General features: G+C 43.6%; 2 protein-coding genes across 2 annotated transcripts in view; one reads left to right on the forward strand and one right to left on the reverse strand.

The window, feature by feature from the left end:
- Positions 1–17,929, reverse strand: part of LOC123726821 (DENN domain-containing protein 3) — a 33,050-nt gene extending 15,121 nt beyond the window's left edge. Inside the window, exons 1-11 of the mRNA XM_045694871.1 lie at positions 17,619–17,929; positions 6,302–6,706; positions 5,648–5,930; positions 5,219–5,334; positions 4,528–4,602; positions 4,077–4,198; positions 3,756–3,867; positions 3,426–3,545; positions 2,869–3,087; positions 1,825–1,836; positions 1,423–1,538 (exon numbers count right to left, since the gene is read on the reverse strand). Coding sequence (XP_045550827.1) covers positions 1,423–1,538; positions 1,825–1,836; positions 2,869–3,087; positions 3,426–3,545; positions 3,756–3,867; positions 4,077–4,198; positions 4,528–4,602; positions 5,219–5,334; positions 5,648–5,930; positions 6,302–6,382 — 1,256 coding nt within the window. The 5' untranslated portion in view covers positions 6,383–6,706; positions 17,619–17,929. The remainder of the gene's footprint in view (positions 1–1,422; positions 1,539–1,824; positions 1,837–2,868; positions 3,088–3,425; positions 3,546–3,755; positions 3,868–4,076; positions 4,199–4,527; positions 4,603–5,218; positions 5,335–5,647; positions 5,931–6,301; positions 6,707–17,618) is intronic.
- On the forward strand, positions 6,695–9,729 carry LOC123726597 (extensin-like). The gene is made up of 3 exons (XM_045693704.1): positions 6,695–6,704; positions 7,760–8,536; positions 9,665–9,729. The coding sequence occupies exons 1-3, from the start codon at positions 6,695–6,697 to the stop codon at positions 9,727–9,729; spliced, it is 852 nt and encodes a 283-aa protein (XP_045549660.1).
- Positions 17,930–27,897: the final 9,968 nt, after the last annotated feature.

Consider the following 27,897-nt stretch of genomic DNA (forward strand, 5'->3'; position numbering starts at 1 on the left):
AAGGTCACAATTATGAAAACTTAGGACAATAAAGAGGCCTTCCTACTGACTCTGAAAAACACCAAAAGAAAGATGCCCAGGGTCCCTGCTCATCTGCGTGAACGTGCCTTAGGCATGCTGCAAGGAGGCATGGGGACTGCAGATGTAGCCAGGGCAATAAATTGCAATGTCCGTACTGTGAGACGCCTAAGACGGCGCTACAGGGAGACAGGACAGACAGCTGATCGTCCTCGCAGTGGCAGACCACGTATAAAAAAAACACCTGCACAGGATCGGTACAGCCAAACATCACACCTGCGGGACAGGTACAGGATGGCAACAACAACTGCCCGAGTTACACTAGGATCGCACAATCCCTCCATCAGTGCTCAGACTGTCCGCAATGGACTGAGGGCTTGTAGGCCTGTTGTAAGGCAGGTCCTCACCAGACAACACCGGCAACAACGTCGCCTATGGGCACAAACCCACTGTCGCTGGACCAGACAGGACTGGCAAAAAGTGGTCTTCACTGACAAGTCGTGGTTTTGTCTCACCAGAGGTGATGATCGGATTCACGTTTATCGTTGAAGGAATGAGCGTTACACCGAGGCCTGTACTCTGGAGCGGGATCGATTTGGAGGGTCCGTCATGGTCTGGGGCGGTGTGTCACAGCATCATCGGACTGAGCTGGTTATCATTGCAGGCAATCTCAACGCTGTGCGTTAAAGGGGAGACATCCTCCTCCCTCATGTGGTACCCTTCCTGCAGGCTCATCCTGACATGACCCTCCTGCATGACAATGCCACCAGCCATACTGCTTGTTCTGTGCATGATTTCCTGCAAGACAGGAATGTCAGTGTTCTGCCATGGCCAGCGAAGAGCCCGGATCTCAATCCCATTGAGCACGTCTGGGACCTGTTGGATCGGAGGGTGACGGCTAGGGCCATTCCCCGCAAAAATATCTGGGAACTTGCAGGTGCCTTGGTGGAAGAGTGAGGTAACATCTCACAACAAGGACTGTCAAATTTGCAGATGCACTGCAGTTCTTAATGCAGCTGGTGGCCACACCAGATACTCACTGCTACTTTTGATTTTGACCCCCGCTTGGGTCAGGGACACATTATTCCATTTCTGTTAGTCACATGTCTGTGGAACTTGTTCAGTTTATGTCTGTTGTTGAATCTTGTTATGCTCATAAATATTTACACATGTTAAATTTGCTGAAAATAAATGCAGTTGACAGTGAGAGGACGTTTCTTTTTTTGCCAAGTTTATCTTAGGACAGCAGATTAACCGTGAGTCTTGTCCTCTAGGTAAAATTCATTAGGCACCAAATGAAAGAAAACAGATTGAAACGGGGAAAGACATTCTGAACAGTCCAATAAGAAATGTTTTGCAACGGCAAGCCCTAATGAACACGCCCCAGATGGTCTCCTGTCCTACCGTGTTATAAAACACTCTGCGGCCGCCATCGGGACATCGGGCAGGTCAATCCCATCAGACCAGGAAGACGACACGGTCCCATCATCAATATTAACCAGGATCAGATCATCCGTTTCCTGTCATGTAGGGAAAACACAGACGGAAGAGAACAAAGGATTAGGGACAAATCAAGTGGATAAGCTAAAATTAACTTGACTCTTAACGCCTGCACTTTATGTTAGTTAGGACATTGAACCACATATCCTCTATACCGTGTAAGCAAGTAGAAACTGAAAATAAATGATACATCTTAATAAAGCATGATAAATCTGGGTATTAAGTAAGAAATAAATCACTGATGCCAGAAAAATGTCCAGACTGAGAAGTGTAAACATTCTCCACTATGGTGTGAGTGCTCCTTACCGCGGCTACCTCCTTGTAGTGGTGCAGGTGGCAGACCATGAGGTAAGGGAAGGTAAAAGAAGATGTACTTTATTGTCCATCAACTTACAGAGAACAGAAATGTGTCTTTATGCTCAACCCAAGCCCCAGAGACACACACCTATGAGGGGCTGGGAAAATGAGTCAGCCACAGTGCAGTGCCCCTGGAGCAGTTCTAGGTGGTGAAGTGCCTTGCTCAAGACACACTTCTCTAACCACTAGGCTACCTGCCGTCCCAGGTAGAGGTCACTATCACCACCACTTTAACCACCCCACCTTAACCACCACCACCACCTTAACCATCACCACCCCCACCACTTTAACCACCCCCCCACCACCACTTTAACCATCCCCCCCACCCCCACTTTAACCATCCCCCCCACCCCCACTTTAACCATCACCCCACCCCCACTTTAACCATCCCACCCCCACCCCCACTTTAACCACCACCCCCACTTTAACCACCACCTCCACCACCACCCCCACTTTAACCACCACCTCCACCACCACCACCACTTTAACCATCACCACCACCACTTTAACCATCACCACCACCACTTTAACCATCACCACCACCACTTTAACCATCACCACCACCACTTTAACCATCACCACCACTTTACACCACCACCACTTTAACCACCACCACTTTAACCACCACCACTTTAACCACCACCACTTTAACCACCACCACTTTAAACCACCACCACTTTAACCACCACCACTAACACTTTAACCACACCACCACTTTAACCACCACCACTTTAACCACCACCACTTTAACCACCACCACTTTAACCACCACCACTTTAACCATCACCCCACCACTTTAACCATCACCACCACCACTTCAACCATCACCACCACCACTTTAACCATCACCACCACCACCACTTTAACCATCACTTTAACCATCACCACCACCACTTTAACCACCATTATAGTGATAACTGTCACAGTAACCATCTCTATAACTATCACATCACACCATTCTAGCATGGCCATGTAGTGAAAATCCATCCTTACCGCAGCCACCTCTTCATAGTGGTGCAGATGACAGCCCATGAGGTAGGCGGTGGGCGCCATGAGGAAGTCCAGCATCTGGCGTGAGAGGATGGGTACGAAGGGGTGCTGCCACACCAGGGGGTGGATGAAGAGCATCAGGCTCTCTGCCAGCAGGGTGAGCCGGGCCCAGTCACAGGACAACAGCACTACCCTCTGCTCTGTCAACAGGCTGGTAATGATCTGAAGAGCACAGAGACACCAGCGCAGGCAGGCAGGCACACAGGCAGGCACGCAGGCAGGCACACAGGCAGGCAGGCACACAGGCAGGCAGGCACACAGGCAGGCAGGCACACAGGCAGGCAGGCACACAGGCAGGCAGGCACACACACACACACACATTGATATAGAGATATACACATCTTTTACCAATCAAAACAGGTTGACAGAAACATCCTGTATATTTGCACATAATCTCATTTCTTTAACTGCATTGAAAGAACAGATTGTGTAGTGGGTTAGGCAGTTTAATAGCAGTAGAATCAGGCTGTGTGGGACAGCTATGTACTGTCTGTCCTCACTTGGAGGAGCTGTCGGGGTCTAAAGCACAGGAAAGGCAGATGGAGGTCCAGGTCAACAGCCGGCCGGTCCTTATCCTCCCGGGAGGGAAGCCCAATCTGAAGAGGCCTGAGGTTAAAGACCTGGGACAGGACAGAGGAACAACACAGACACCAACAACACAGAGATTATGTTGCTGGAACATTACCAACATAACACATGACAATAGAAGAGAAACATGATGTGGTCCTGTATGGCTCACTTGGTAGAGCATGGCGCTAAATGGCATATAGCACAGTTTAATAATGCACGTATATCATAGAGCGAGATGGAGAGAAAAACAATTGGCTCACCACATGAAGTTGCCCTGGTGGGGGAATGGGCACCAGAGCCAGCTTGGCTGAAAACTCCTTCACTCTCTCCTCAAAGTCCCCCATCCAGCTGGGCTTGAGCTGGGTCAAGAGACTGGGAGGAGGGACGCCGTTCAGTAAAAACATTAACATAAAAAGGTCAATAGGTGCCTAAGATAAGTTAACTGATCAGACACTTCATGATGAGGGCCCAAGTCTGGCTGGATTTATTTTGATATCATGTACTGTTTGGTATTCTCTTCCGGTGTTTATTTGAACAACACAAAGACCTAGAGGAGTAGGAGAACAGTGAATTGTTCTCACCATGACAGGCAGTCCCGGAGAGCATTGTAGTAAGGGTATTTAGAGATGACACAGATGCCGTATGCCGTGTAGAGACGGGACGACTTGGAGGACGACCGGTGGCCATTTTGGTGCCCAACATCCTGAAAAAACGGGGAAGCAAACAACCAAATCAGTGACCAGATGAGGATCTCTGGAATGGTGAAATTACTGTAGGTCTACCATGTCATTTGTCCTTCTAAACCAGGGGTGTCAAACTCATTCCATGGAGGTCCTAGTGTCTGCAGGATTTTGGTGTTTCCTTTCAGTTAAGACCTAGACAACCAGGTGATGAGAGTTCCACACTAATTAGTTACCTTATTTCATCAATCAAGTACAAGGGAAGAGCAAAAACCTGCAGACACTCGGCCCTCCATGAATGAGTTTAATTAACATGTGTTCTAAACAATACACTGACAGGTAATACACATACCTGCATTTTTAGTGCAGGATGCCATTTATTTGGATGACTCATATACTGGAGGCAGCTCTGCAGGGTAGTCACTAGCTGGCACAGTCACAAAGTCATTCAATCGGATTTTAAACCTAACCACACTACTAACCTTATGCTGAGTCCTAACCTTAAACATTCATAACAACAGAAACGTGTTTATGATATATTGCCAATTTTGACTTTGCAGCTGGCAAAGTGGAAATCGGGGGCGGCAGGTAGCCTAGTGGTTAGAGCGTTGGACTAGTAACCGAAAGGTTGCAAGATCGAATCCCCGAGCTGACAAGGTAAAAATCTGTCATTCTGCCCCTGAACAAAGCAGTGTTCCTAGGCCTTCATTGAAAATAAGAATATGTTCTTAACTGACTTGCCTAGTTAAATAAAGGTAAAATAAAAAAAATAAAAAATATCGCTCAGCTCTGCCTCCAGGACAAGATTCATCAACCTGCATTTTAAGTAGACTAACTCAGCAGCGGACAGGAAACCTGTCCCTAAAAGGCTTCAGATGTCCATGCTCATAATCAATCCATCTTTAGATTATCTAAACCTAGCTAATATAGGCTACATACCCAGGGGATGTAACAGTAAGCCCCTTTGTTTAAACAATTTTGTTTCCAAGAATCCAAAGCATTCCAGTTGGCATGAATAAAGCTCAGCTGGTGAGCCGTCTCACCTGTATAGGCCTGTAGTACTGCACCACTACAGCATGTGTCCTGTTCCCAAAGACATCAGTAAACACGAGGTAATGGTACGAGTCTTCTCTCTGCTCGCTGGCTATCTGAAGACCACCTGGTCAATGGAAGAAAACCCACAAGGTCTCATATAAGCATGACAAGAGGAATCACATCACTGCTTCAAATATAGTTGTGTGAGATAATCAGAACGTAGATAATCAGCTCATAGTGTATGTGTCGTGTTTTGTCCTAATTTGATGGATTTAATTTACTAGACAGGGATATCGTACAGTAATCAACATCTCAATACTAAAGGTATTTGGGATTTAGCTAGACAGCTAGTTTTCATCCATCCTTGTCTAGCTATTTCACTAGCATGGTTCTAGTTTGAATCAAAACAGCGACTTCTCGACATCGCGCTGTGTCACCTGGGAAGCAGAGTTGTGGCAGGGCAATGAGGTCCAGGTCCTTGGGGACACTGATGTCCTCTGTGGTGGTGTCGCCCCTTCCATCGCTACCCTTGGCTGTCTCTCCGTTAGCTATTCCAGCCCTCTCCTTCTTCTTCTTGATGAAGGAGCGCCTCTTCTGGACCCTGCTGAAGGCCTGGGTCTCGCTACTCGCACTCTCCTTGGTCACGAAAGGTGGGGCGTGAACCTGTAGTACCTCTGCCCCCAACAGGGGGAGCTCTTTGATTTTACCCTGCTGATGGGACTGGCAGGAAGTGGAAACATTTTCAATATCTAACATTCTGTACATAACTTATCATATATAGACCTACATATGGATGTATAAGTATGTTTCTTACATTTACATTTTAGTCATTTAGCAGACGTTCTTATGCAGAGTCACTTACAGGAGGAATTAGGGTTAAGTGCCTTGCTCAAAGACACCGGCAGATTTTGCCTAGTCGGCTTAGGGATTCAAACCAGCAACCTTGCGGTTACTGGCCCAACGCTCTTAACCACTATTCCAGTGTTGTTAGTATATGATTGATATGATGTGGTGGTAGCCTAAGCCCACAATAATGAACAGTGTATGTCCCCACCATGCATCAGTCCATTGATTGAGTCAGCAGTATCTACCTGATGGACTTCCCTGAGTTTATCGCAGGCTGCTCCAACCACTACACAAGCCTCCAGCAGTCCAGAGGGAATATCTGCCATCAGAGCCTAGACAACAGCAGAGCCGGCCAGATACCATAGCCTGGTAGACACACACTGTCTGGTTACAGCATTGTCTTCTGTTTGGAGTCCAACAGGTGGCGTCACTCCTTCGTAACACTCCTCCTATACAACGTAAGATCAACCGTGTGGACAGAGTCACAGCATCTGACGTAAAACAATGGTGTCTGTCTACAGTCCATACATCCAGACTACAGTCAGAATGATAGGCGTCCTGCTTCTTCCACCCATTTCTTCACAGGACCCATCTGGACCAGAACCACCTAGGCCCATCTCAGTAGAATCATCCAGACCATGACCTCAGGTCTAGGAAATGAGACAGACAGACTTGAGTCAGTTAGGTTAGTCATTCTATAAGCCACTGAGAAGCTTGCCTGCCGGCCTGGTAGTCACTACACCCCCTTAAACACATTGTCATCCCACCAGATGTTGGGGCCTGATCACTCAGGCAGCTAACCACAAACATATCCTTAAAATGTTTCAAATGCATCTGAAGCCCAGGGGAGGAAATCAAGAAACAGTTCTTACCGTAACTTGACAAAAGATTCAACTGAAAATCTAAACCTGATCATTCCCTTAGATGCAAACCAGAAGTGTTTAGAGTTGAACCTCAAACTACCCAAGACAGTGTTTCCCAAACTCTGTCCTCAGGATCACATTTCGTTTTTTTCCCTAAGCACTACAGAGCAGATTCAAGCTTGATGATTTGTTAATGATTTAAAATCAGCTGTGCAGTGTTTGGGCAAAAAACTAAAACGTGCACCCTTGGGATCCTGAGGACAGAGTTTGGGAAACGCTGACCTAAGACATGTTTTCCCCATATCTTCGCCTACCTATTTTCCTCTGCTGTTGGCTATGGTAGAGAAGAGATAGGCCTTCACTGATGACTCACGGATATAGGTTACACAAAGGAACCATTCTAGGAGTGAAGATTTCTAGGTATAGTTTTTCCTCAGAAGAAATAACCGACGTTACACATTCCTCTGAGGACTGTGTTCTGAAGCCTCAGATGGTGAATTACAATCTGTCTGCATTCTTCTGTCCACTTGAAGATGTCAGACATATATAGCCTACATCAGTTTATTAACACAGTGTACAAAACAGCGTTCCACAGGAATACTGGCCCATGTTCACTCCAATGCTTCCCACAGTTGTCTCAAGTTGGCTGGTGGACCATTTTTGATACACACTGGAAACTGTTGAGCGTGAAAAGCCCAGCAGCGTTGCAGTTCTTGACAATTACATTTTACATTTTAGTCATTTAGCAGACGCAATTATCCAGAGCGACTTACAGTAGTGAATGCATACATTTCATACAATCTTCTGCACCTGGCACCTACCACCCTACCCTGCTCAAAGGGCACCCACGACCGACCCTACCCTGCTCAAAGGGCACCCACGACCGACCCTACCCTGCTCAAAGGGCACCCACGACCGACCCTACCCTGCTCAAAGGGCACCCACGACCGACCCTACCCTGCTCAAAGGCACCCACGACCGACCCTACCCTGCTCAAAGGCACCCACGACCGACCCTACCCTGCTCAAAGGCACCTACACCCTACCCTGCTCAAAGGCACCTACACCCTACCCTGCTCAAAGGCACCTACACCCTACCCTGCTCAAAGGCACCTACACCCTACCCTGCTCAAAGGCACCTACACCCTACCCTGCTCAAAGGCACCTACCCCTACCCTGCTCAAAGGCACCTACACCCTACCCTGCTCAAAGGCACCTACCACCCTACCCCTGCTCAAAGGCACCTACCACCCTACCCTGCTCAAAGGCACCTACCACCCTACCCTGCTCAAAGGCACCTACCACCCTACCCTGCTCAAAGGCACCTACCACCCTACCCTGCTCAAAGGCACCTACCACCCTACCCTGCTCAAAGGCACCTACCACCCTACCCTGCTCAAAGGCACCTACCACCCTACCCTGCTCAAAGGCACCTACTACCCTACCCTGCTCAAAGGCACCTACTACCCTACCCTGCTCAAAGGCACCTACTACACTACCCTGCTCAAAGGCACCTACCACCCTACCCTGCTAAAAGGCACCTACCACCCTACCCTGCTAAAAGGCACCTACCACCCTACCCTGCTCAAAGGCACCTACTACCCTACCCTGCTCAAAGGCACTTCAATCTTTTGTCTTGCTCATTCACCCTCTGAATGGTACACATAAACAATCCATGTCTCAATTGTCTCAAGGCTTAAAAGTCCTTCTTTAACCTGTCACCTCCCCTTCATCTACACTGATTGAAGTGGATTTAACAAGTGACATCAATAAGGGATCATAGCTTCACCTGGATTCGGAACCAGTGCTTCAAGTCTGACACTGACAGGCTCTTGAACAGCTCATATCCCCAAGCAATACGACTGATGAATAGCTAACAAAAAAAACTTTATTGACCTTTAATTTAAATATTTGCACTCTCTATGCACACTCACGCCATCATTTGCTCACCTCACACATATACTGATCCTATACACCCACTCGCAGACTGCTGCTAGTCTATCTTCTATCCTATTGCCTAGTCCCCTTACCCCTACAAATATCTACCACCATCACTCCAGTACCCCTACACATATCTACCACCATCACTCCAGTACCCCTGCACATGTAAACATTTTATTGGAACTGACAAATATTTTCTGTATATAGTATGCTTACTTTGTGTATTTCATATTTATTATTCTTATTTCTCGTGTTTTTTTTCTAGTAATACACTTACTGATTGTGTTGTTGGGTTTTGAGTTTGCAAGAAAGGCATTTCACTGTACTTGCGCATGTGACATTAACTTGATTCACCTGGTCAGTCACGGAAAGGGCAGATTTTCATAATGTTTTGTACACTCAGTGTATGTCATAGGCCTGTATCAGTATTGATGCATAAGCATAGCTAGATCAGTTCTCAGAAAATTTTACTTCCACAAGTTACTGGAATCATTTAGTGAGACTTATTTTCTTTGTTTACATAGTTTAGATATCGTCCTCTTAATAACTGCCATTGTATCCTCTAATAACTAGCATTTTGTCTGCATGTAGTGCTCATAGGTCTTTATTTAACATGTAAAGAATTACACTGCTACTACAAATAGGGGTGGTGTCATGTAAAAAAGCTCACAGCTTGAAATAGCTCACAATCGATTATTATTGAGAGCATTTTTAAGCTTATGACTGGCTGTGATTGTCATGTCAAAGTCTGAAAAAGCTCAGATTGAGAATTCTCACTGGTCAATTGCTCACGCTTCTGCCACAGAGTTTCTCAACCCAGAGGTGCAACATCGCGAGACTTCCGGGAATGCTAGCGAAACAAACCAATAAGATTGACCCGTGATAATTTTCATGTTGTGAGGATATTTAAAAGCTCACAGTCAATTATAATCATCGATTATGAGCTTTTTCACATGACAAGCAGCAGGTAGCATGGAGTTGAGAGCGTTGGGCCAGTAACCCAAAAGTTGCTGTTTCGAAATACCGGAGCTGACAAGGTGAAGAAAAAAAACGAGATCTATGTATATACAGTGGCTTGCGAAAGTATTCACCCCCCTTGGCATTTTTCCTATTTTGTTGCCTTACAACCTGGAATTAAAATGTATTTTTTGGGGGGGTTTGTATCATTTGATTTACACAAGATGCCTACCACTTTGAAGATGGAAAATATTTTTTTTATTGTGAAACAAACAAGAATTAAGACCAAAAAAATACAGAAAACTTGAGCGTGCATAACTATTCACCCCCCCAAAGTCAATACTTTGTAGAGCCACCTTTTGCAGCAATTACAGCTGCAAGTCTCTTGGGGTATGTCTATATAAGCTTGGCACATCTAGCCATTGGGATTTTTGCCCATTCTTCAAGGCAAAACTGCTCCAGCTCCTTCAAGTTGGATGGGTTCTGCTGGTGTACAGCAATCTTTAAGTCATACCACAGATTCTCAATTGGATTAAGGTCTGGGCTTTGACTAGGCCATTCCAAGACATTTAAATGTTTCCCCTTAAACAACTTGAGTGTTGCTTTAGCAGTATGCTTAGGGTCATTGTCCTGCTGGAAGGTGAACCTCCATCCCAGTCTCAAATCTCTGGAAGACTGAAACAGGTTTCCCTCAAGAATTTCTCTGTATTTTGCACCATCCATCATTCCTTCAATTCTTACCAGTTTCCCAGTCCCTGCCGATGAAAAATAGAATGCTGCCACCGCCATGCTTCAATGTGGGGATGGTATTCTCGGGGTGATAGAGGTCTTGGGTTTGCACCAGACATAGCGATTTCCTTGATTGCCAAAAAGCTCAATTTTAGTCTCATCTGACCAGAGTACTTTCCCCAAACCTATGGAAGAGTCTCCCACATGCCTTTTGGCGAACACCAAACATGCTTTCCTATTTTTTTCTGGCCACTCTTCCGTAAAGCCCAGCTCTGTGGAGTGTACGGCTTAAAGTGGTCCTATGGACAGATACTCCAATCTCCGCTGTGGAGCTTTGCAGCTCCTACAGAGTTCTCTTTGGTCTCTTTGTTGACTCTCTGATTAATGCCTTCCTTGCCTGGTGAGTTATGGTGGGCGGCTGTCTCTTGGCAGGTTTGTTGTGGTGCCATATTCTTTCCATTTTTTAATAATAGATTTAATGGTGCTCCGTGGGATGTTCAAAGTTTGATATTTTTTTATAACCCAACCCTGATCTGTACCTCTCCACAACTTTGCCCCTGACCTGTTTGGAGAGCTCCTTGGTCTTCATAGTGCTGCTTGCTTGGTGGAGCCCCTTGCTTAGTGGTGCTGCAGTCCACCTGTGTGCAATCTAACTAATTATGTGATTTCTGAAAGTAATTGGTTGCACCAGATCTTATTTAGGGGCTTCATAGCAAAGGGGGTGAATACATATGCACGCACCACTTTTCCCCAAAAACATTTAAGTAATTTTTTTCATTTCACTTCACCAATTTGGATTATTTTGTGTACGTCCATTACACAAAAACCAAATAAAAATCCACTTAAATTACAAGTTGTAATGCAACAAAATAGGAAAAATGCCAAGGAGGGGGTGAAAACTTTTGCCAGGCACTGTGTACGTGTATGTGAGAATGAATGAATGAATAAATAAATAAATAAATAAATAAATAAGCTGTGCCCTTGAGCAAGGCACGTCACGCTAATTGCTCGAGGGGCACTGTACAATGGCGAACCTGGCCGTGACCCCACTCCCTTCGGGTGTCTCAGTGGGAGTTGGGATAAGCAACAAACAAAAAAAGTAATTTCCAACAGGGATGGGCATTTGAAATGTTTTGACTGTTTGAATAATAAAAATAACAAGGCCAGCATTCAAAAAAAATTGCGCATTTATCTGCATGCCAATGGCGCACAATGCTTCATTTATCATAACCATTACAGATAAACAAGTTGTGGTGGCAGAATTTGGGGTAAGCTGTTTTAACTTCAAGGTTTATGCTCTCATCTGTGTTGAACTGTGATGAAATGCATTTAATAGACTCCTGTTATGTCTGCACCTTAACACAAGGCCATTGCGTTCTGGAACTGTTGCTTGTATAATAATAGAATCATATTGTTTAAAAAAAAATGTAACACTATATATAAAAAGGGACATGTAACCACTTACAGTTTCTTCCCTGGCTTCGCCCAGAGACAGAGCTCCCTTGCAGCCGCTTGATTAAACATTAATATTAAAACTTTAGTCTTTGCATAATCTTTTGGATCGAATTTTCCACAAAAGTTCTAATTGCTAAATTGCTGCATATACACTACATTCAGAAAGTATTCAGACCCCTACCCTTTTTCCACTGAGGACATTTTAAGCCTGTAACGTAATAATCTTCACAAAATACTAGAGGTCGACCGATTATGATTTTTCAACACCGATGCCGATTATTGGAGGACCCCCAAAAAAAAGGCTATACCGATTAAATCGGACGATTTTATTTATAATAATGACAATTACAACAATACTGAATGAACACTTACTTTAAAGTTAATATAATACATCAATAAAATCTATTTAGCCTCAAATAATGAAACATGTTCAATTTGGTTTAAATAATGCAAAAACAAAGTGTGGAGAAGAAAGTAAAAGTGCAATTAGTGCCATGTAAAAAAGCTAACGTTTAAGTGCCTAGCTCAGAACATGAGAACATATGAAAGCTGGTGGTTCCTTTTAACATGAGTCTTCAATATTCCCAGGTAAGAAGTTTTAGGTCTATAGGAATTATAGAACTATTTCTCTATACCATTTGTGTTTCATATACCTTTGACTATCGGATGTTCTTATAGGCACTTTAGTATTGCCAGTGTAACAGTATAGCTTCCGTCCCTCTCCTCGCCCCTACCTGGGCTCGAACCAGGAACACATCGACAACAGCCACCCTCGAAGCATCGTTACCCATCGCTCCACAAAAGCCACGGCCCTTGCAGAGCAAGAGAAACAACTACTTCAAGGTCTCAGAGCGAGTGACGTCACCAATTGAAACCCTATTAGCACGCACCCCGCTAACTAGCTAGCCATTTCACATCGGTTACACCAGCCTAATCTCGGGAGTTGATAGGCTTGAAGTCATAAACAGCTCAATGCTTGAAGCACAGCGAAGAGCTGCTGGCAAAACGCACGAAAGTGCTGTTTGAAGGAATGCGTATGAGCCTGCTGCTGCCTACCACCGCTCAGTCAGACTGCTCTATCAAATCAGACTTAATTATAACATAACACACAGAAAAAAACTTGAAAAATCGGCCCTAATTAAATCGGCCATTCTGATTAATCGGTCGACCTCTAATCTCAACATCAACTGTTCAGAGGAGACTGCGTGAAATCAGGCCTTGGTGGTCGAATTGTTGCAAAGAAACCACTGCTAAAGAACACAAATAAGAAGAGACTTGCCTGGGCCAAGAAACATGAGCAATGGACATTAGACCGGTGGAAATCCGTCCTTTGGTCTGATGAGTCCAAATTTGACATTTTTGGTTCCAACCCGCCGTGTCTTTATGAGACGCAGACTAGGAGAACGGATGATCTCCGCATGTGTGGTTCCCACCTTGAAGCATGGAGGTGTGATGGTGCTTTTCTAGTTACACTGTGATTTATTTAGAATTCAAGGCACACTAAACCAGCATGGCTACCACAGCATTCTGCAACGATACACCATCCCATCTGGTTTGCACCTAGTGGAACTATCTCACAGTACTGTAACCAGCCACTACCCAAACGCGCTACTTTTTTTCAACCAGAGCCTGCAAAGCCACGATTCAGCTTTTTGCCGCCTTCTGAGAGCCCATGGGAGCCGTAGGAAGTGTCACGTAACAGCAGAGATCCTCTGTAATGGATAGAGATAATCAAGAAGGGCAAGAAATTGTCAGACAGGCCACTTCCTGCATGGAATCTTCTCAGGTTTTGGCCTGCCATATGAGTTCTGTTATACTCACAGACACCATTCAAACAGTTTTAGAAACTTTGGAGTGTTTTCTATCAAAAGCCAATAATGATATGCATATTCTAGTTACTGGGCAGGAGTAGTAACCAGATTAAATCGGGTACGTTTTTTATCCAGCCGTGTCAATACTGCCCCCTAGCCCTAACAGGTTAAAACAAATGAAGTATATGTTTTCAAAATGCATAGCCTAGTGCCTCCAGATCATTACAAAGTGGTGTGACGCGCTCATGAAGCCTGCCTTCCGTTGCCATTTGAGAAGCTGCAGCAGCTCTTGCCCATCTGACAGATTTTCCGCTCAGACTGTATGCTGTACGGGTGTGATAAATAAGTTACATAATGAATATACTGTAGCCTACACACGCACCAATTTAATTCCACAAAATTATGCAAATTGACCTATAAGCATGACCAGTAAAATGTATTTACAGTGACTGGTATTTGCACAATTAAATAGGCAAAAAAGCAGTAATACCCAATGCAAATTTTATTTACCGGCTTTCCTATTTTTGAATAGGCCCAAAGCCGGCTTTTACTGCCTACTGGAAACCCTGGCACTGTACTACAGTACATGCATGATATCAAAACATGGGTCTTAAAATAGGATTTGCCAAAAATAAACTTGCCTATGGAGCCCTAATATACAGTCTAGTCCAGGGGTGCCAAACATACAGCCGGTACAATCAGGCCCCTCTGAGTCCTCCTCCCTGGTAGTGTGACAGTCAGTATGACACTGGTCATTCTAGTTCTCAGGTAAGTCGCAGGGGTGTGCCTCATGGAGGTTGCTGATAAAGGGATATTTATAGTCTCCTGACAGGTAGACAGATCATTGTCCTAATCTATAAGTGTGTGTAGACATCTCATTGAAGACGCGTCATTTTAAACTTAACACAACAAGGGAAAAAGTGATTACATTATATACGACAGCATAAGCTGCATTCAGCTTTGACAATACTCGTTGTAGTAAAGTACTTAAGTAAAAATACTTTAAAGTACTACTTAAATAGTTTTTTGGGGCATCTATACTTTACTATTTATATTTGACAACTTTTGCTTCACTACATTCCTAAAGAAAAGTATGTACTTCTTACTCCATACATTTTCCACGACACCCAAAAGTACTCATTACATTTTGAATGCTTAGCAGGACAGGAACATGGTCCAATTCACACACTTATCAAGAGAACATTCCTGCTCATCTCTACTGCCTCTGATCTGGTGGACTCACTAAACAGAGAACATCCCTGGTCATCCCTACTACCTCTGATCTGGTGGACTCACTAAACAGAGAACATCCCTGGTCATCCCTACTACCTCTGATCTGGTGGACTCACTAAACAGAGAACATCCCTGGTCATCCCTACTACTTCTGATCTGGCGGATTCACTTAACACACATGGTTTGTCTGTAAATTATGTCTGAACTGTGAGATGTAGTAGGGAGTTAGTTTCCAACAGGCCAATATTTGACAGTTCAGAGCTTAACACATGGTAATTGCCTACAATGAACATAATCCATTGCGCATCTACACTACATGACCAAAAGTATGCAGACACCTGCTCGTCAAAAATCTCATTCCAAAATCATGGGCATTAACATGGAGTTGGTCCCCACTTTGCTGCCAAAACAGCCTCCACCCTTCTGGGAAGGCTTTCCACTAGATGTTGTAACATTGCTGCAGGGACTTGCTTCCACTGAGCCACAAGAGCACTAGTGAGGTCGGGCGATTTGCAGTCAGCGTTCCAATTCATTCCAAAGATGTTCGAAAGGTTTGAGGTCAGGGCTCAAGTTCTTCCACACCAATCTCGACAAACCAGTTCTGTATGGACCTTGCTTTGTGCATGGGGGCATTTTCATGACGAAACAGGAAATGGCCTTTCCCAAATTGATGCCAAAGTTGGAAGCACAGAATATCATTGTATGCAGTAGCATTAAGATTTTCCTTCACTGGAACTAAGGGGCCTAGCTGGAACGATGAAATACAGCCCCAGACCAGTATTCCTCCTCCAACAAACTTTACAGTTGCACTATGCATTGGGGCAGGTAGTGTTCTCCTGCCATCCACCAAACCCAGATTTACCCATCGGACTGCCAGATGGTGATGTGTGATTCACCACGTTTCCACTGCTCCAGAGTCCAATGGCGGCGAGCTTTACACCACTCCAGCCGATGCTTGGCATTGTGCATGGTGATCTTTGGCTTGTGTGCGGCTGCTCGGCCATGGAAACCCATTTCATGAAGCTCCTGACTAACAGTTCTTGTACTGCCCTTGCTTCCTGAAGCAGTTTGAAATTCAGAGTATTGCAACCGAGGACAGACGACTTTTACGCACTTCAGCACTTAGCGGTCCCGTTCTGTGAACTTCTGCGGCCTAACATTTTGCGGCTGAGCCGTTGTTGCTCCTACACATTTCCACTTCACAATAACAGCACACAAATACAGTTGACCGGGGTAGCTCTAGCAGGGCAGAAATTTGATGAACTGACTTGTTGGAAAGGTGGCATCCTACGGTACCACATTCAAAGTCACTGTGCTCTTCAGTAAGGCCATTCTACTGCCAATGTTTGTCTATAGAGATTGCATGGCTGCATGCTCGATTTTATACACCTGTCAGCAATGGGTGTGGCTGAAATAGCCGAATCCACTAATTTGAAGGGGTGTCCACATACTTTTGTATATATAGTGTACTTCTCCGGTCTGTGTTTCTTTTACGCCTGCTACGTTAGGTTAGTATGGGGCAGACATGGAGAAGAAAGCACGATCGTGAGGGGATATAGAGAGCAGCTGTTGCTTCACGAGGTATTTCTACCTGAAAATACATGATCTAAGTGATTGATAGTTGCCAATCAGTAGTCATAAAAGTATGCCTTATGTACTTTGAAGAACTACAAAATAGTTAATTTGTCAAACAGCAAAGGCAACAGCTCTATAGAGATGAGATGACTTGGAATTACATGATAAAGTCATCAAATAAAACAAATGTAATTTACACAACTGAAATATTTCATTAAAGTAATGTGAATAAATGAAGGTTAAGTGTTAAGCAGCAATGCGCAGTCACTATCATCATGGGACTTTTAGGAAGTTTTATCCTGTGTTACAGCATTCAACCCAAATAATCAAAACAAAAATCTGTTGTTATTTTTTATCAATCGAACCGACCCCAAAAAGCACTAATCGCTCAGCAGGGTTAGGGGAAAGATTAGCTAACATGCAAATTAGTAGTTGCAAAGTAGCAAGTAGTTGAAAAGTTACTAATGAGCAAAATCTTTTAATTGGCCGTGATGAGATTCAAACATAACCTTTGGGTTGCTAGACATTCGCGTTATATGCCCACCCATCCACTCAGATTTACCACCCTGTCGTTTTTGCTTTAAGTAACCATCCCAAACATAACACATCATACCAATTTGGTTATCCCAGATTTACTTTTACTATGTTACGTCTAGTCTGAGACCAGGCTAGACTATCAGTGACTGACAGAAAAACTGCTAATACACAACCAAATTTCGAAATGCCACCTTCTATATTATAATTACGTTATTCTAACTCGCAACAGTAAATTGAGCCCAATTGAGTTACTAAAAAACAAAGGAGAAAAAAAAGGGGCAACCACCAGTTGCCAGTCCCTGCAATAGGGTTTATATATCAAATAGAACATGACATATAGTTAGCTAGCTGAATAAAATCAACTCCATAGTGAAGGAAACAGGAGTTGAGTTTAATGAGCGAACATATAGCTAGAAGCTAGCGCTTTTATGACACGTGTAGAAAACACAAGACATCACCAACCTCTATTCAATCGGTTATTTTTCATCGGTGTCTTTGTTGGAGAAATAATGAAGGCGTCAAATCCTGCTTAATTGGGGATAACCTGCACACGTAGCTCTAAACAGCTCGCCGTCGAGAGAACAATTCCACTAATGATGGGTTGTTCGCGAACTATTCTTGAGTGGCTCTTTTGTGGTGAACGTCTCGATGCGAATCGCATTGGCGAAAGAGCCGTGTATTTGACTCCCTGGTGTGCATACTGCTACTACTGCTTTTTGAGCTCAAAACGTTTTTCTGCAGATAAGTTACAACATAATGATCTAAAGATAGTGAATCCACACTGCAGAAACAATAAATAGTTGAGCAGCGCTCAATCTGGTCCACGCTGATGTGTTTCAGTGTGTAAAAAATATATACTTGTTTTTTTTTGCAGGCCATATAATAATTTGGCCAGGTAAGTTACCATTTTATTTGAACGCGCATTTCACTATCTGACATAATGGTAGCCTACCTTTTGGGCTTTACATTGGAGATTTGCAATTTTTTTCTTCGTTCCAGCAAAGATTTGTATAACTAAGCCAAGATAGACTGGAACCTGTAGTTTCCAATGGGAGAAAACTAATTATAGTGGGCAAAACACGCAAGGTGGGCAGACCCAACCACGAGCTACTGAGATTCTATTGGCGCGTTCTAGCATTTATTTGCATATTTCAGTTATGGAACGCCTACTCTGTGAAGTTCACATGTGCAATAACTCAATTCCCCTTGCACTCCTCCTAAACAACGTAATTTTATTTTTACTTTGTCAAAGGGTAAAGTCTACAAAACGCAGTCCACTGTTTGTTACATAGTCTATATTTGTAAACAGACAACTGTATGGAGATCAAATGTTTATTCGATGACAAAATGTGCAGAATGTCAGCCAAAATGTATCTCGCACCGTCTTCTCTCACTGCCGGCAACTGGTCTTCCTCTCATCACCATATTTGTTAGTGAGTGGAAATGCCAACCGGATGCTTCACATTTAAACATCCGGTGATCTGTGGATCGAGGTTGATTTTTAAGCGTTTTGAACCAACAGGCGTTTGGGAGCCAAATGAGCCGGCTCTTTTACGTGAACGGAGCCGGATGAGCTGCATTGACTCCTATAGCAGGATTCATTTACGCTCCTCCTGCTCAGCGGATGCTCGCAGGAAAAGATATAAGGAGCATAGAGAAGAAAAATGCATGTTTAGAACTGATCATTGATGGCATGGTGCAATAATGACTGCAATTAATTGATTTTTTTAATGTACTGATGGACACAGCTTTGTAGAACCAAAACATACACAGCCTCTGCTCAATAAACACGAGAGCGAATTGTTTGGGGGGGGGGCTGCAGTTCGTGAACAACTGCTTATCGTATTGCCTGGCAACACAAACTCCTTCTGCCCAAACGCTACACCACGCTTACGGACGTTAGTTTCTTCTCTGCGAGAAGTATCAAAGATAGAACACATAGAGACCCAGATAACCTTCGCCCACGAATCACTAAAACAACACAGAAATACGACGTAAAAACAGCACGTCAGAAATCCGCTCAATGTAACTGAATAATCCATAGACTAACCACTTCTGGGAAAATTGGAAAACTCGAAACAAACAACAACACAAAGAGTTATCTATCCAAAACGGAGATGTATGGATAAACCACTTCTCCAATCTTTTTGGCTTTATAAAAAATAACAAAAACATATATCATATTCCTAGTAAGATGGGCTGACAGAGAGGGTCGCATTGCTTCTAGTCCTTAGGAAACTACCCGGCTAGCACAGTGGATCTGGGCCGATTCTGGCAGAGTGTCAGACTCGGCAGAGGTCATAAGGCCCGAGTCTGGGCCGCCTTCGGGCAGTATTACTTATGGCTAGGATGCAGGGATTGAGCTCTGGCCGATTCGGTGAGAGTTATCAGGCCCAAATGTATTACTTGGGGCACGGGCCGATTGGGGCTACTCTCTGGCATATGATTACACGGGCTGCTTTATATAATTAACATTTCATTATTTATTTATTTTTCCATATTTTCCTCATTGTTTAGGTGATCAAAAAATACTATTAACATTTAAATGAAATTATTTAAGAGTCCTATGTAGTATTTTAGTATTTTGATACTTTGTGCAAAGCAATTGATAAGCATTAAAACTTTGTGGATGGAACTTCCCGAGTGGTGCAGCATTTCTACAGATGGTGGTTCGAGACCCGTGCCGGCCGCGACCGGGAGACCCATGAGGTGATGCACAATTGGCCCAGTTAGGGGAGGGTTTGGCCGGCCGGGATGTCCTTCTCCCTTCGCGCTGTAGCGACTCCTGTGGCGGGCTAGGCGCATGCACGCTGATATGGTCACCAGGTGTATGGTGTTTCCTCCGAAATATATATATTTTTTTGTAGATGGGTATAATTTGTATGTATAAAATGTATAATAGTAATATTTAAAATTACTAAATCGGGTAATTTTGTGTACATTTATTTAAATTTGCATCGGCCGCTTCTGGGGGGATTCTGGTAAGATGCCGGCAAAGTCGGCTGAATTCTGGTAGACGGAAATGAATTCTGGTAGACGATTCTGTGCTGTCATTCATTTTGATTAAGGGCCGAGTCCGACACCCGATTCTGGGCCGATTCAATCAGTTCCGGTCCCCTAATGAGGGCCGCTTCTGGACCGATTCCTCATTGCTAGCTGAGTATGCAGTATTTTTTTAAATGTATTATTTCTTACATTGTTAGGCCAGAAAATCTTAAGTGTTAATTCATACAGCCGGGAAGAACTATTGGATATCAGAGAGACGTCAACTTACCAGCACAACCAGCACTATGACCAAGAATATTACTTTTCCAAAGCGGATCCTTTGTCTGCACCTCCCAGGGCATTTGAATTGATTCCAGAGGTCGACCCAAAACAATGCCGTCGGAGGAGAGGGTGCCAGAGCGGTCTTCTAGTGAGGCTTCGGATGCATGCACACCACCCACCGCTTCCAAGTATATTACTCGCTAATGTCCAGGCCCTTGTTAACAAAGTCAACAAAATTAGGGCAAGAGTTGCTTTCCAAAGAGATATCCGGGATTGTAACATACTCTGTTTCACAGAGACATGGCTAGCTGGGGACATGCTGTCGGAGTCCGGACAGCCAACAGGATTTTCAGCGCATTGCGCGGACAGTAACAAACATCTCTCTGGTAAGAAGAACGGCGGGGGTGTATGTTTCATGATTAACGACTCATGGTGTAATTGTAACACAAGAACTCAAGTCCTTTTGTTCACCTGACCTAGAATTCCTCACAATCAAATGCCCATCTCCTCGGTTATCGACACAGCCGTGAATATCCCCCCGCAAGCAGATACCAAGACAGCCATCAAGGAACTTCACTAGACTTAATGCAAACTGGAAACCATATATCCTGAGGCTGGAAACATGATCGAATACAAACAGTGCACTTATTCCCTCCGTAAGGCAATCAAACAAGCTAAGCGTCAGTATAGAGACAAAGTGGAGTCGCAATTCAACGGCTCAAACACGAGACGTATGTGTCAGGGTCTACAGACAATCACAGATTACAAAAAGAAAACCAGCCCCGTCGTGAACATCGATGTCTTGCTCCCAGACAAATTAAACAACTTTGCGCGCTTGAGGACAATACAATGCCACCGACACGGACCGCTACCAAAGACTGTGGGCTCTCCTTGGCCGTGAGTAAAACATTTAAACGTGTTAACCCTCGCAAGGCTGCCGATGCAGACGGCATCCCTAGCCGCGTCCTCAGAGCGTGCGCAGACCAGCTGGCTGGTGTGTTTACGGACATATTCAATCAATCCCTATCCCAGTCTGCTGTCCCCACATGCTTCAAGATGGTAACCATTGTTCCTGTACCCAAGAAGGCAAAGGTAAGTGAACTAAATGTCTATCGCCCCTTTCATCATGAAGTGCTTTGAGAGACTAGTCAAGGATCATGTCACCTCCACCTTACTTGTCACCCTAGACCCACTGCAATTTGCATACTGCCTCAATAGGTCCACAGACGATGCAAAAGCCATCACACTGCACACTGCCATATCCCATCTGGACAAGAGGAATACCCATGTAAGAATACTGTTCATTGACTACAGCTCAGCATTCAACACCATAGTACCCTCCAAGCTCATCATTAAGCTAGAGGCCATTGGTCTCAACCTCGCCCTGTGCGATTGGGTCCTAGACTTCCTGACGGGCCGCCCCCAGGTGGTGAGGGTAGGAAACAACATCTCCACCCCGCTGATCCTCAACACTGGGGCCCCACAAGGGTGTGTGCTCAATCCCCTCCTGTACTCCCTGTTCAGCCATGACTGCGTGACCATCCACACCTCCAACTCGATCATCAAGTTTGCAGACAACACAACAATAGTAGGCTTGATCACCAACAACAACGAGACAGCCTATAGGGAGGAGGTGAGGGCACTCGGAGTGTGGTGTCAGGAAAACAACCTCTCACCAATGTCAACAAAACAAAGGAGATGATCGTGGACCTCAGGAAACAGCAGAGGGAGCACCTGTCTATCCACATCGATGGGACAGTAGTGGAGATAGTGGAGAAGGTGGAAAGTTATGTTCCTTGGCGTACACATCATGGACAAACTGAAATGGTCCACCCACACAGACAGAGTGGTGAAGAAGCCGCACCAGCGCCTCTTCAACCTCAGGAGGCTGAAGAAATTTGTCTTGTCACCTAAAACTCTCACAAACTTTTACAGATGCACAATTGAGAGCATCCTGTCGGGCTGTATCACCGCCTGGTATGGCAACTGCACCGCCCACAACTGCAAGGCTCTCCAGAGGGTGGTGTGGTCCGCACAATGCATCACCGAGGGCAAACTACCTGCCCTCCAGGACACCTACAGCCCCCGATGTCACAGGAAGGCCAATAGCTACAGTATTCGATCATGTTTCCGGTCATGGGGCTCTGTTCAGTGTGCTCTGTTCACAAACAAACAGACCCCACAGAACCCCAGGACAGCAACAAAATTAGACCCAACAAAATCATGAGAAAACAAAAAGATAGTTACTTGACACATTGGAAAGAATTAACAAAAAAACAGAGCAGACTAGAATGCTATTTGGCCCTAAACATAGTACACAGTGGCAGAATACCTGACCACTGTGACTGACCCAAACTTAAGGAAAACTTTGACTATGTACAGACTCAGTGAGCATAGCCTTGCTATTGAGAAAGGTGGAAACTGAATTGCACCTCCTAACCTCCTGCCAAATGTATGACCATATTAGGAGACACATATTTCCCTCAGATTACACAGACCCACAAAGAATTTGAAAACAAATCCAATTTTGATAAACTCCCATGTGTATTGGGTGAAATACCACAGTGTGCAATCACAGCAGCAAGATTTGTGACCTGTTGCCACAAGAAATGGACAACCAGTGAAGAACAAACACCATTGTAAATGCAACCTACATTTGTTTATTTATTTTCCCTTTTGTACTTTAACTATTTGCACATTGTTACAACACTGTATATAAATAGACATAATATGACATTTGAAATGTCTATTCTTTTGGAACTTTTGGAAGTGTAATGTTTACTTTCACTTTTGTTTATTGTCTATGTCACTTGCTTTGGCAATGTAAACATGTTTTTCATGCCAATAAAGCCCCTTAAATTGAATTATGCATTTATGACAAGATACATGTCCTATTTATATCAGTACACTCTTAACAACGTAAGCATCACGGAACGTACATTCCACCAAATAAACTGCCATCTGCTGGAGGGAGACAGATTTTCCGCTGAGTTGGGCATCTCTTTTCCTCTTCATCTGTGGAAGTGTGTAGCAAACGACAGAGCAGCGGAAGAATTTAGGGCGAGTCGACAGGCAACTTTTCACTCTCACCGCTGTCAAGCAATGCATGCCATCAAGCCGTTCACAATCTAGTCCGGTAGCCGCCATAACTATACCTCGTTTCAAATGTAGCAAGACAAAATCTTATTTGTATGCCTAGCAATCAACCAATGTACATTGTTTAAAGCACAAGTTTACAAGTCTTAATCACAAATGACAGCTCCAATTTGCTCATGACTCTTTCGAGTTTTCAGTTCCTTGTTCGCCGGAAGGTGGCCATGTGTGCTCTGGGCATTACTGACTCAAATTAACAAAATGAGTCGAAAGATTCGTTATTTTTACTGATCAAGTCAAAAAGATCCGAGTCAGTAAAAAGACCCAAACTTCCCATCACTAGCTCAAGTGGAGCAAATGTACCACCGCTTGCTGGTGCTGGTTCTTCTTCTTCGATATTTTGGCAGTCCGCAAACAAACGTTATAGCTGCGTGCCACCACCTACTGGAGTGTGTTAATCACAGTTCACAGACTAAATGAATAAAGAACCAAACAGAATCACACTACTACGCGGGCAGCTACTATTGGCAACAGTTCAAGAGTATCCTGAGTTCATCTGTTAGTCTTCGACATATCTCCATATCAAATTGAGGAATGTAAACGCCTGCTTCTGTATGACCACTATCTGTTGCTGGCTCCATACAACTTCTTGGTAAAAAGGCGGCTAATAGCCTGCACAGATTTACATTTGATTCAGGAGTAATAGCCTATGCATGCCGACACAGATAACTAATTGAAATCAAACGTGTTAAAAATGTATTGCGATTCAATTGAGAGTTCTATTGGAGGCTACAACTACAATCATATGTTACAATTAAGATGACTATAATAAGATTGTATAGGACTGCTGGTTGCTATGCAGTTAAACGCGACCATCCAGCGGCAAGAAGAAAAAATGAAATACAGAATAGTATCCAGTGGTGAGAAATGTAACAGTACAACACCACAAGATGGCAGCCTTGTATAAGCGACTATTGACAACATTCACAGACAAGTGGACATTTTTGTCCTCAAGGTGTCATGTAGATTATGTATGGTAGATATGATTTTATGTCCAAGTCATATTATTGCAGTCTGGTAGATTTCCAGTAAAAAATGTTTAGCAAATATACCCATTGATTTAAGTAGTATTATAAATCGGGTGGTTCAAGATCTAAATGCTGATTGACTGACAGCCGTGGCATATCATACATTATATACAACTAATGTAGCCTATGACAACAACTGTTTCACCTTATCATAAGCAAACATGTTCTTACAGAGCGTGGCTTTAATTGAAAGAGGAAGCTGTGGTTAGCTCACTTTGCCTATCTATCAGTGGGGATGACCTGTGGTTTGACCCTTAAGCGACTAAGACTTTAGTATTGTGGGACTGGAATATGGTGTGGAGGTGTCACTATTCCCTCTCCCATTTTGTATTCATTTGATATCCCCTGATAAATTATGTTGAGTCGCTTCATTTGTCCGTCTAATGCACTGATAGCTGTCGTGTCCGCTTCTTCATCTACAAGACCTTCGGACAACCCACGGTCTTAGAGTATGTTGGAATTACTCATGTTGACCTAAAAACAAACCACCCTCTAACGTTAACATGACTTTATATTATGCTTGTACAGTTTTTCAGAGATGCTGGTGATGCAGTTTATCAGTATATGTGTAGATACATATCTAATACTTAGTCTTCAAAATGTCATGTATGAAAGTGTAGTTTAATAATAAAGAGACAGAAGCTCTTTGGTTAAGAGTTTTTTTAAAGGTGCATTCAATACAGTGTTCTTCCATACTTCTACATATGAAGGCTCAAGCATATTTACACAACGTATATACAGTACTTAAAAAAAAACTAATACAAATAATCAGCTTTTTTATAGCAGCAAAATAAACTAAAATAATATTTACAACTTTCATGACAAGGTATAGAGTACACTGCATATACTCTGTTTTCCCCATTATTACATTTTTAAGTAACATCTGTGCTTAATTTCATTAACAGAAAAAATATATGCAATTCCCATTGTCCTAAAATCAGATGATCTTATAAAAGGTATCTTTAACATAATGAGAGATGAATGATAGCATTTTCCAATCAAAAGCAACAGCAGGGAAATTGATCTTAAGAACTAGGCCTATACTTATTCAAAGATATTTCTGTGTAAAAATATGTACAATTAAATGTTGGTAATGCAGCGCGACCTCAAGCTTTGAAAGTAAAGTGAATTGTAAACCAGATGATTGTGGAGACGTAGGAACAGGAAAAACAGGTGAGATTGAAATCTAACACACTCATTCGCACACACGTGTTTCAAACACATTCCAGTCCTCTGATTACTGTAACATGCCTCTCTTGCATTTGTTACAACTGTAAATATCTCTCTCTGTATTTGTATATCTTTAAATAAAGTGAAAGTGTCCATTTAATGAGAAAATATCTAAAAATAAATATCCACAGTTTCGATTTTTTTTCTTTTGCAAGATTATTCTTTTTTTTTTTTCAAACTTTGTATCTGCAAGTTCTGTGCAATGTCAGACCCTCCACCCATCACAAAACAACAAAGATTTTACATTCATGACTTTTTCATTGTCACCTGATGGAATCAAAGAAAATGCCAACTCCCAGGAGGCCTTTCAAGTAGGCCACTATCTTAACATTCCAGAGTCGACGGCAAGAGGTACAGGAAAACTTTCATACACTTCCTTGCATCTTAGAAACACTCAAGTTGCACTTCAAGTATTCAACAAGGTGTGGTTCTCTTAAAAACCAAACCAATACTATCTTTAGCTCCAAGTACATGGTTGTTGTTTTTCTTTTTCATATAACTATGATACACATAGGCTACATCCACCCAGGCAGTCTAAAAGGTCACCTGACCCCAGTCTTAACACTTCCACTCTTGCTTACTGAGGCAGAAAACATTATTGCAACGATTGACAGATTTGTCAAAAAACTTGATGCTCTCTGTTTGTTTTCACTTCAAGTTTGGTATAAATCTCCTCAACACTGAAAAGATTTCAGCTTATTGTTTTCACGTTTTACACTTATTAATAAAGGTTAAATTACACTTGCACAAATCTACCTCTATGGATTAACATGTATGCTAAACAAGAGACGACAGAGCGATGTACTCTAACTGTTTAATATAATAAACACGAAGTAGAAGGAAGCTATATCTCGTATACGGTAAGTATTCCTGTAGAAACACAGCCAACCTGGATAGTTTTTGGGTAGTCCCAGCTCTAGAGAGCCCTAAGAAGGCTCTGGTTAAACCTCCTGGGACCTGTCACAGCAGAGACACATGGGCCTGTAAAGCCATAACCAGCATATACGCTCAACGCAACAGACACACCAACTGGACATTTAGCCCCAATGAGTTTTACAGTGGAGCTCTACTTCCTCGACTTGCTTCCACCCTCAGCCCACCATGTCTTCTATACAAGAATGAAACTGAGCCCCCATTCCAGCTCAGGGTATACAGTGCATTTGGAAAGAATTCTGACCCCTTGACTTTTTCTACATTTTGTTGTTACACTCATCAATCTACACACAATACCCAACAATGACAAAGCAAAAACAAGTTTAGACATTTTTGCAAATGTATATATATAAAAATAAAAAAATAAATATCACATTTACATAAGTGTTCAGACCCTTTACTCAGTACTTTGTTGAAGCACCTTTGTTAGCGATTACAGCCTCGAGTCTTCTTGGGTATGACGCTACAAGCTTGTCACACCTGTATTTTGGGAGTTTCTCCCATTCTTCTCTACAGATCCTCTCAAGCTCTGTCAGGTTGGATTGGGAGCGTCGCTGCACAGCTATTTTCAGGTCTCTCCGGAGATGTTCAATCGGGTTCAACTCCGGGCTCTGGCTACTTAAGGACATTCAGATATTTGTCCCGAAGCCACTCCTGCGTTGTCTTATCTGTGTGCTTAGGGTCGTTATCCTGTTGGAAGGTGAACCTTTGCCCCAGTCTGAGGTCCTGAGCGCTCTGGAGCAGGTTTACATCAAGGATCTCTCTGTACTTTGCTCCGTTCATCTTTCCCTCGATCCTGACTAGTCTCGCAGTCCCTGCCTCTGAAAAACATCCCCACAGCATAATGCTGCCACCATAATTCTTCACTGTAGGGCTGGTGCCAGGCTTCCACCAGGCGTGAGATTTGGCATTCAGGCCAAAGAGTTCAATCTTGGTTTCATCAGACCAGAGAATCTTGTTTCTCATGGCCTGAGAATCCTTTAAGTGCCTTTTAGCAAACTCCAAGCGGGCTGTCATGTACCTTTTAGTGAGGAGTGGCTTCCATCTGGCCACTCTACCATAAAGGCCTGATTGGTGGAGTGCTGCAGAGATGGTTGTCCTTCTGGAAGGTTCTCCCATCTCCACAGAGG

Source organism: Salmo salar, chromosome ssa14 (genome assembly GCF_905237065.1).
Source record: "Salmo salar chromosome ssa14, Ssal_v3.1, whole genome shotgun sequence".
Taxonomy (NCBI): domain Eukaryota; kingdom Metazoa; phylum Chordata; class Actinopteri; order Salmoniformes; family Salmonidae; genus Salmo; species Salmo salar.

Coding starts and splice junctions, on each gene's coding strand:
- LOC123726597 (XM_045693704.1), top strand. Junction 8,537..9,664: donor CTACCCTACCCTGCTCAAAG/GCACTTCAATCT, acceptor CTTCTGCCACAG/AGTTTCTCAACCCAGAGGTG.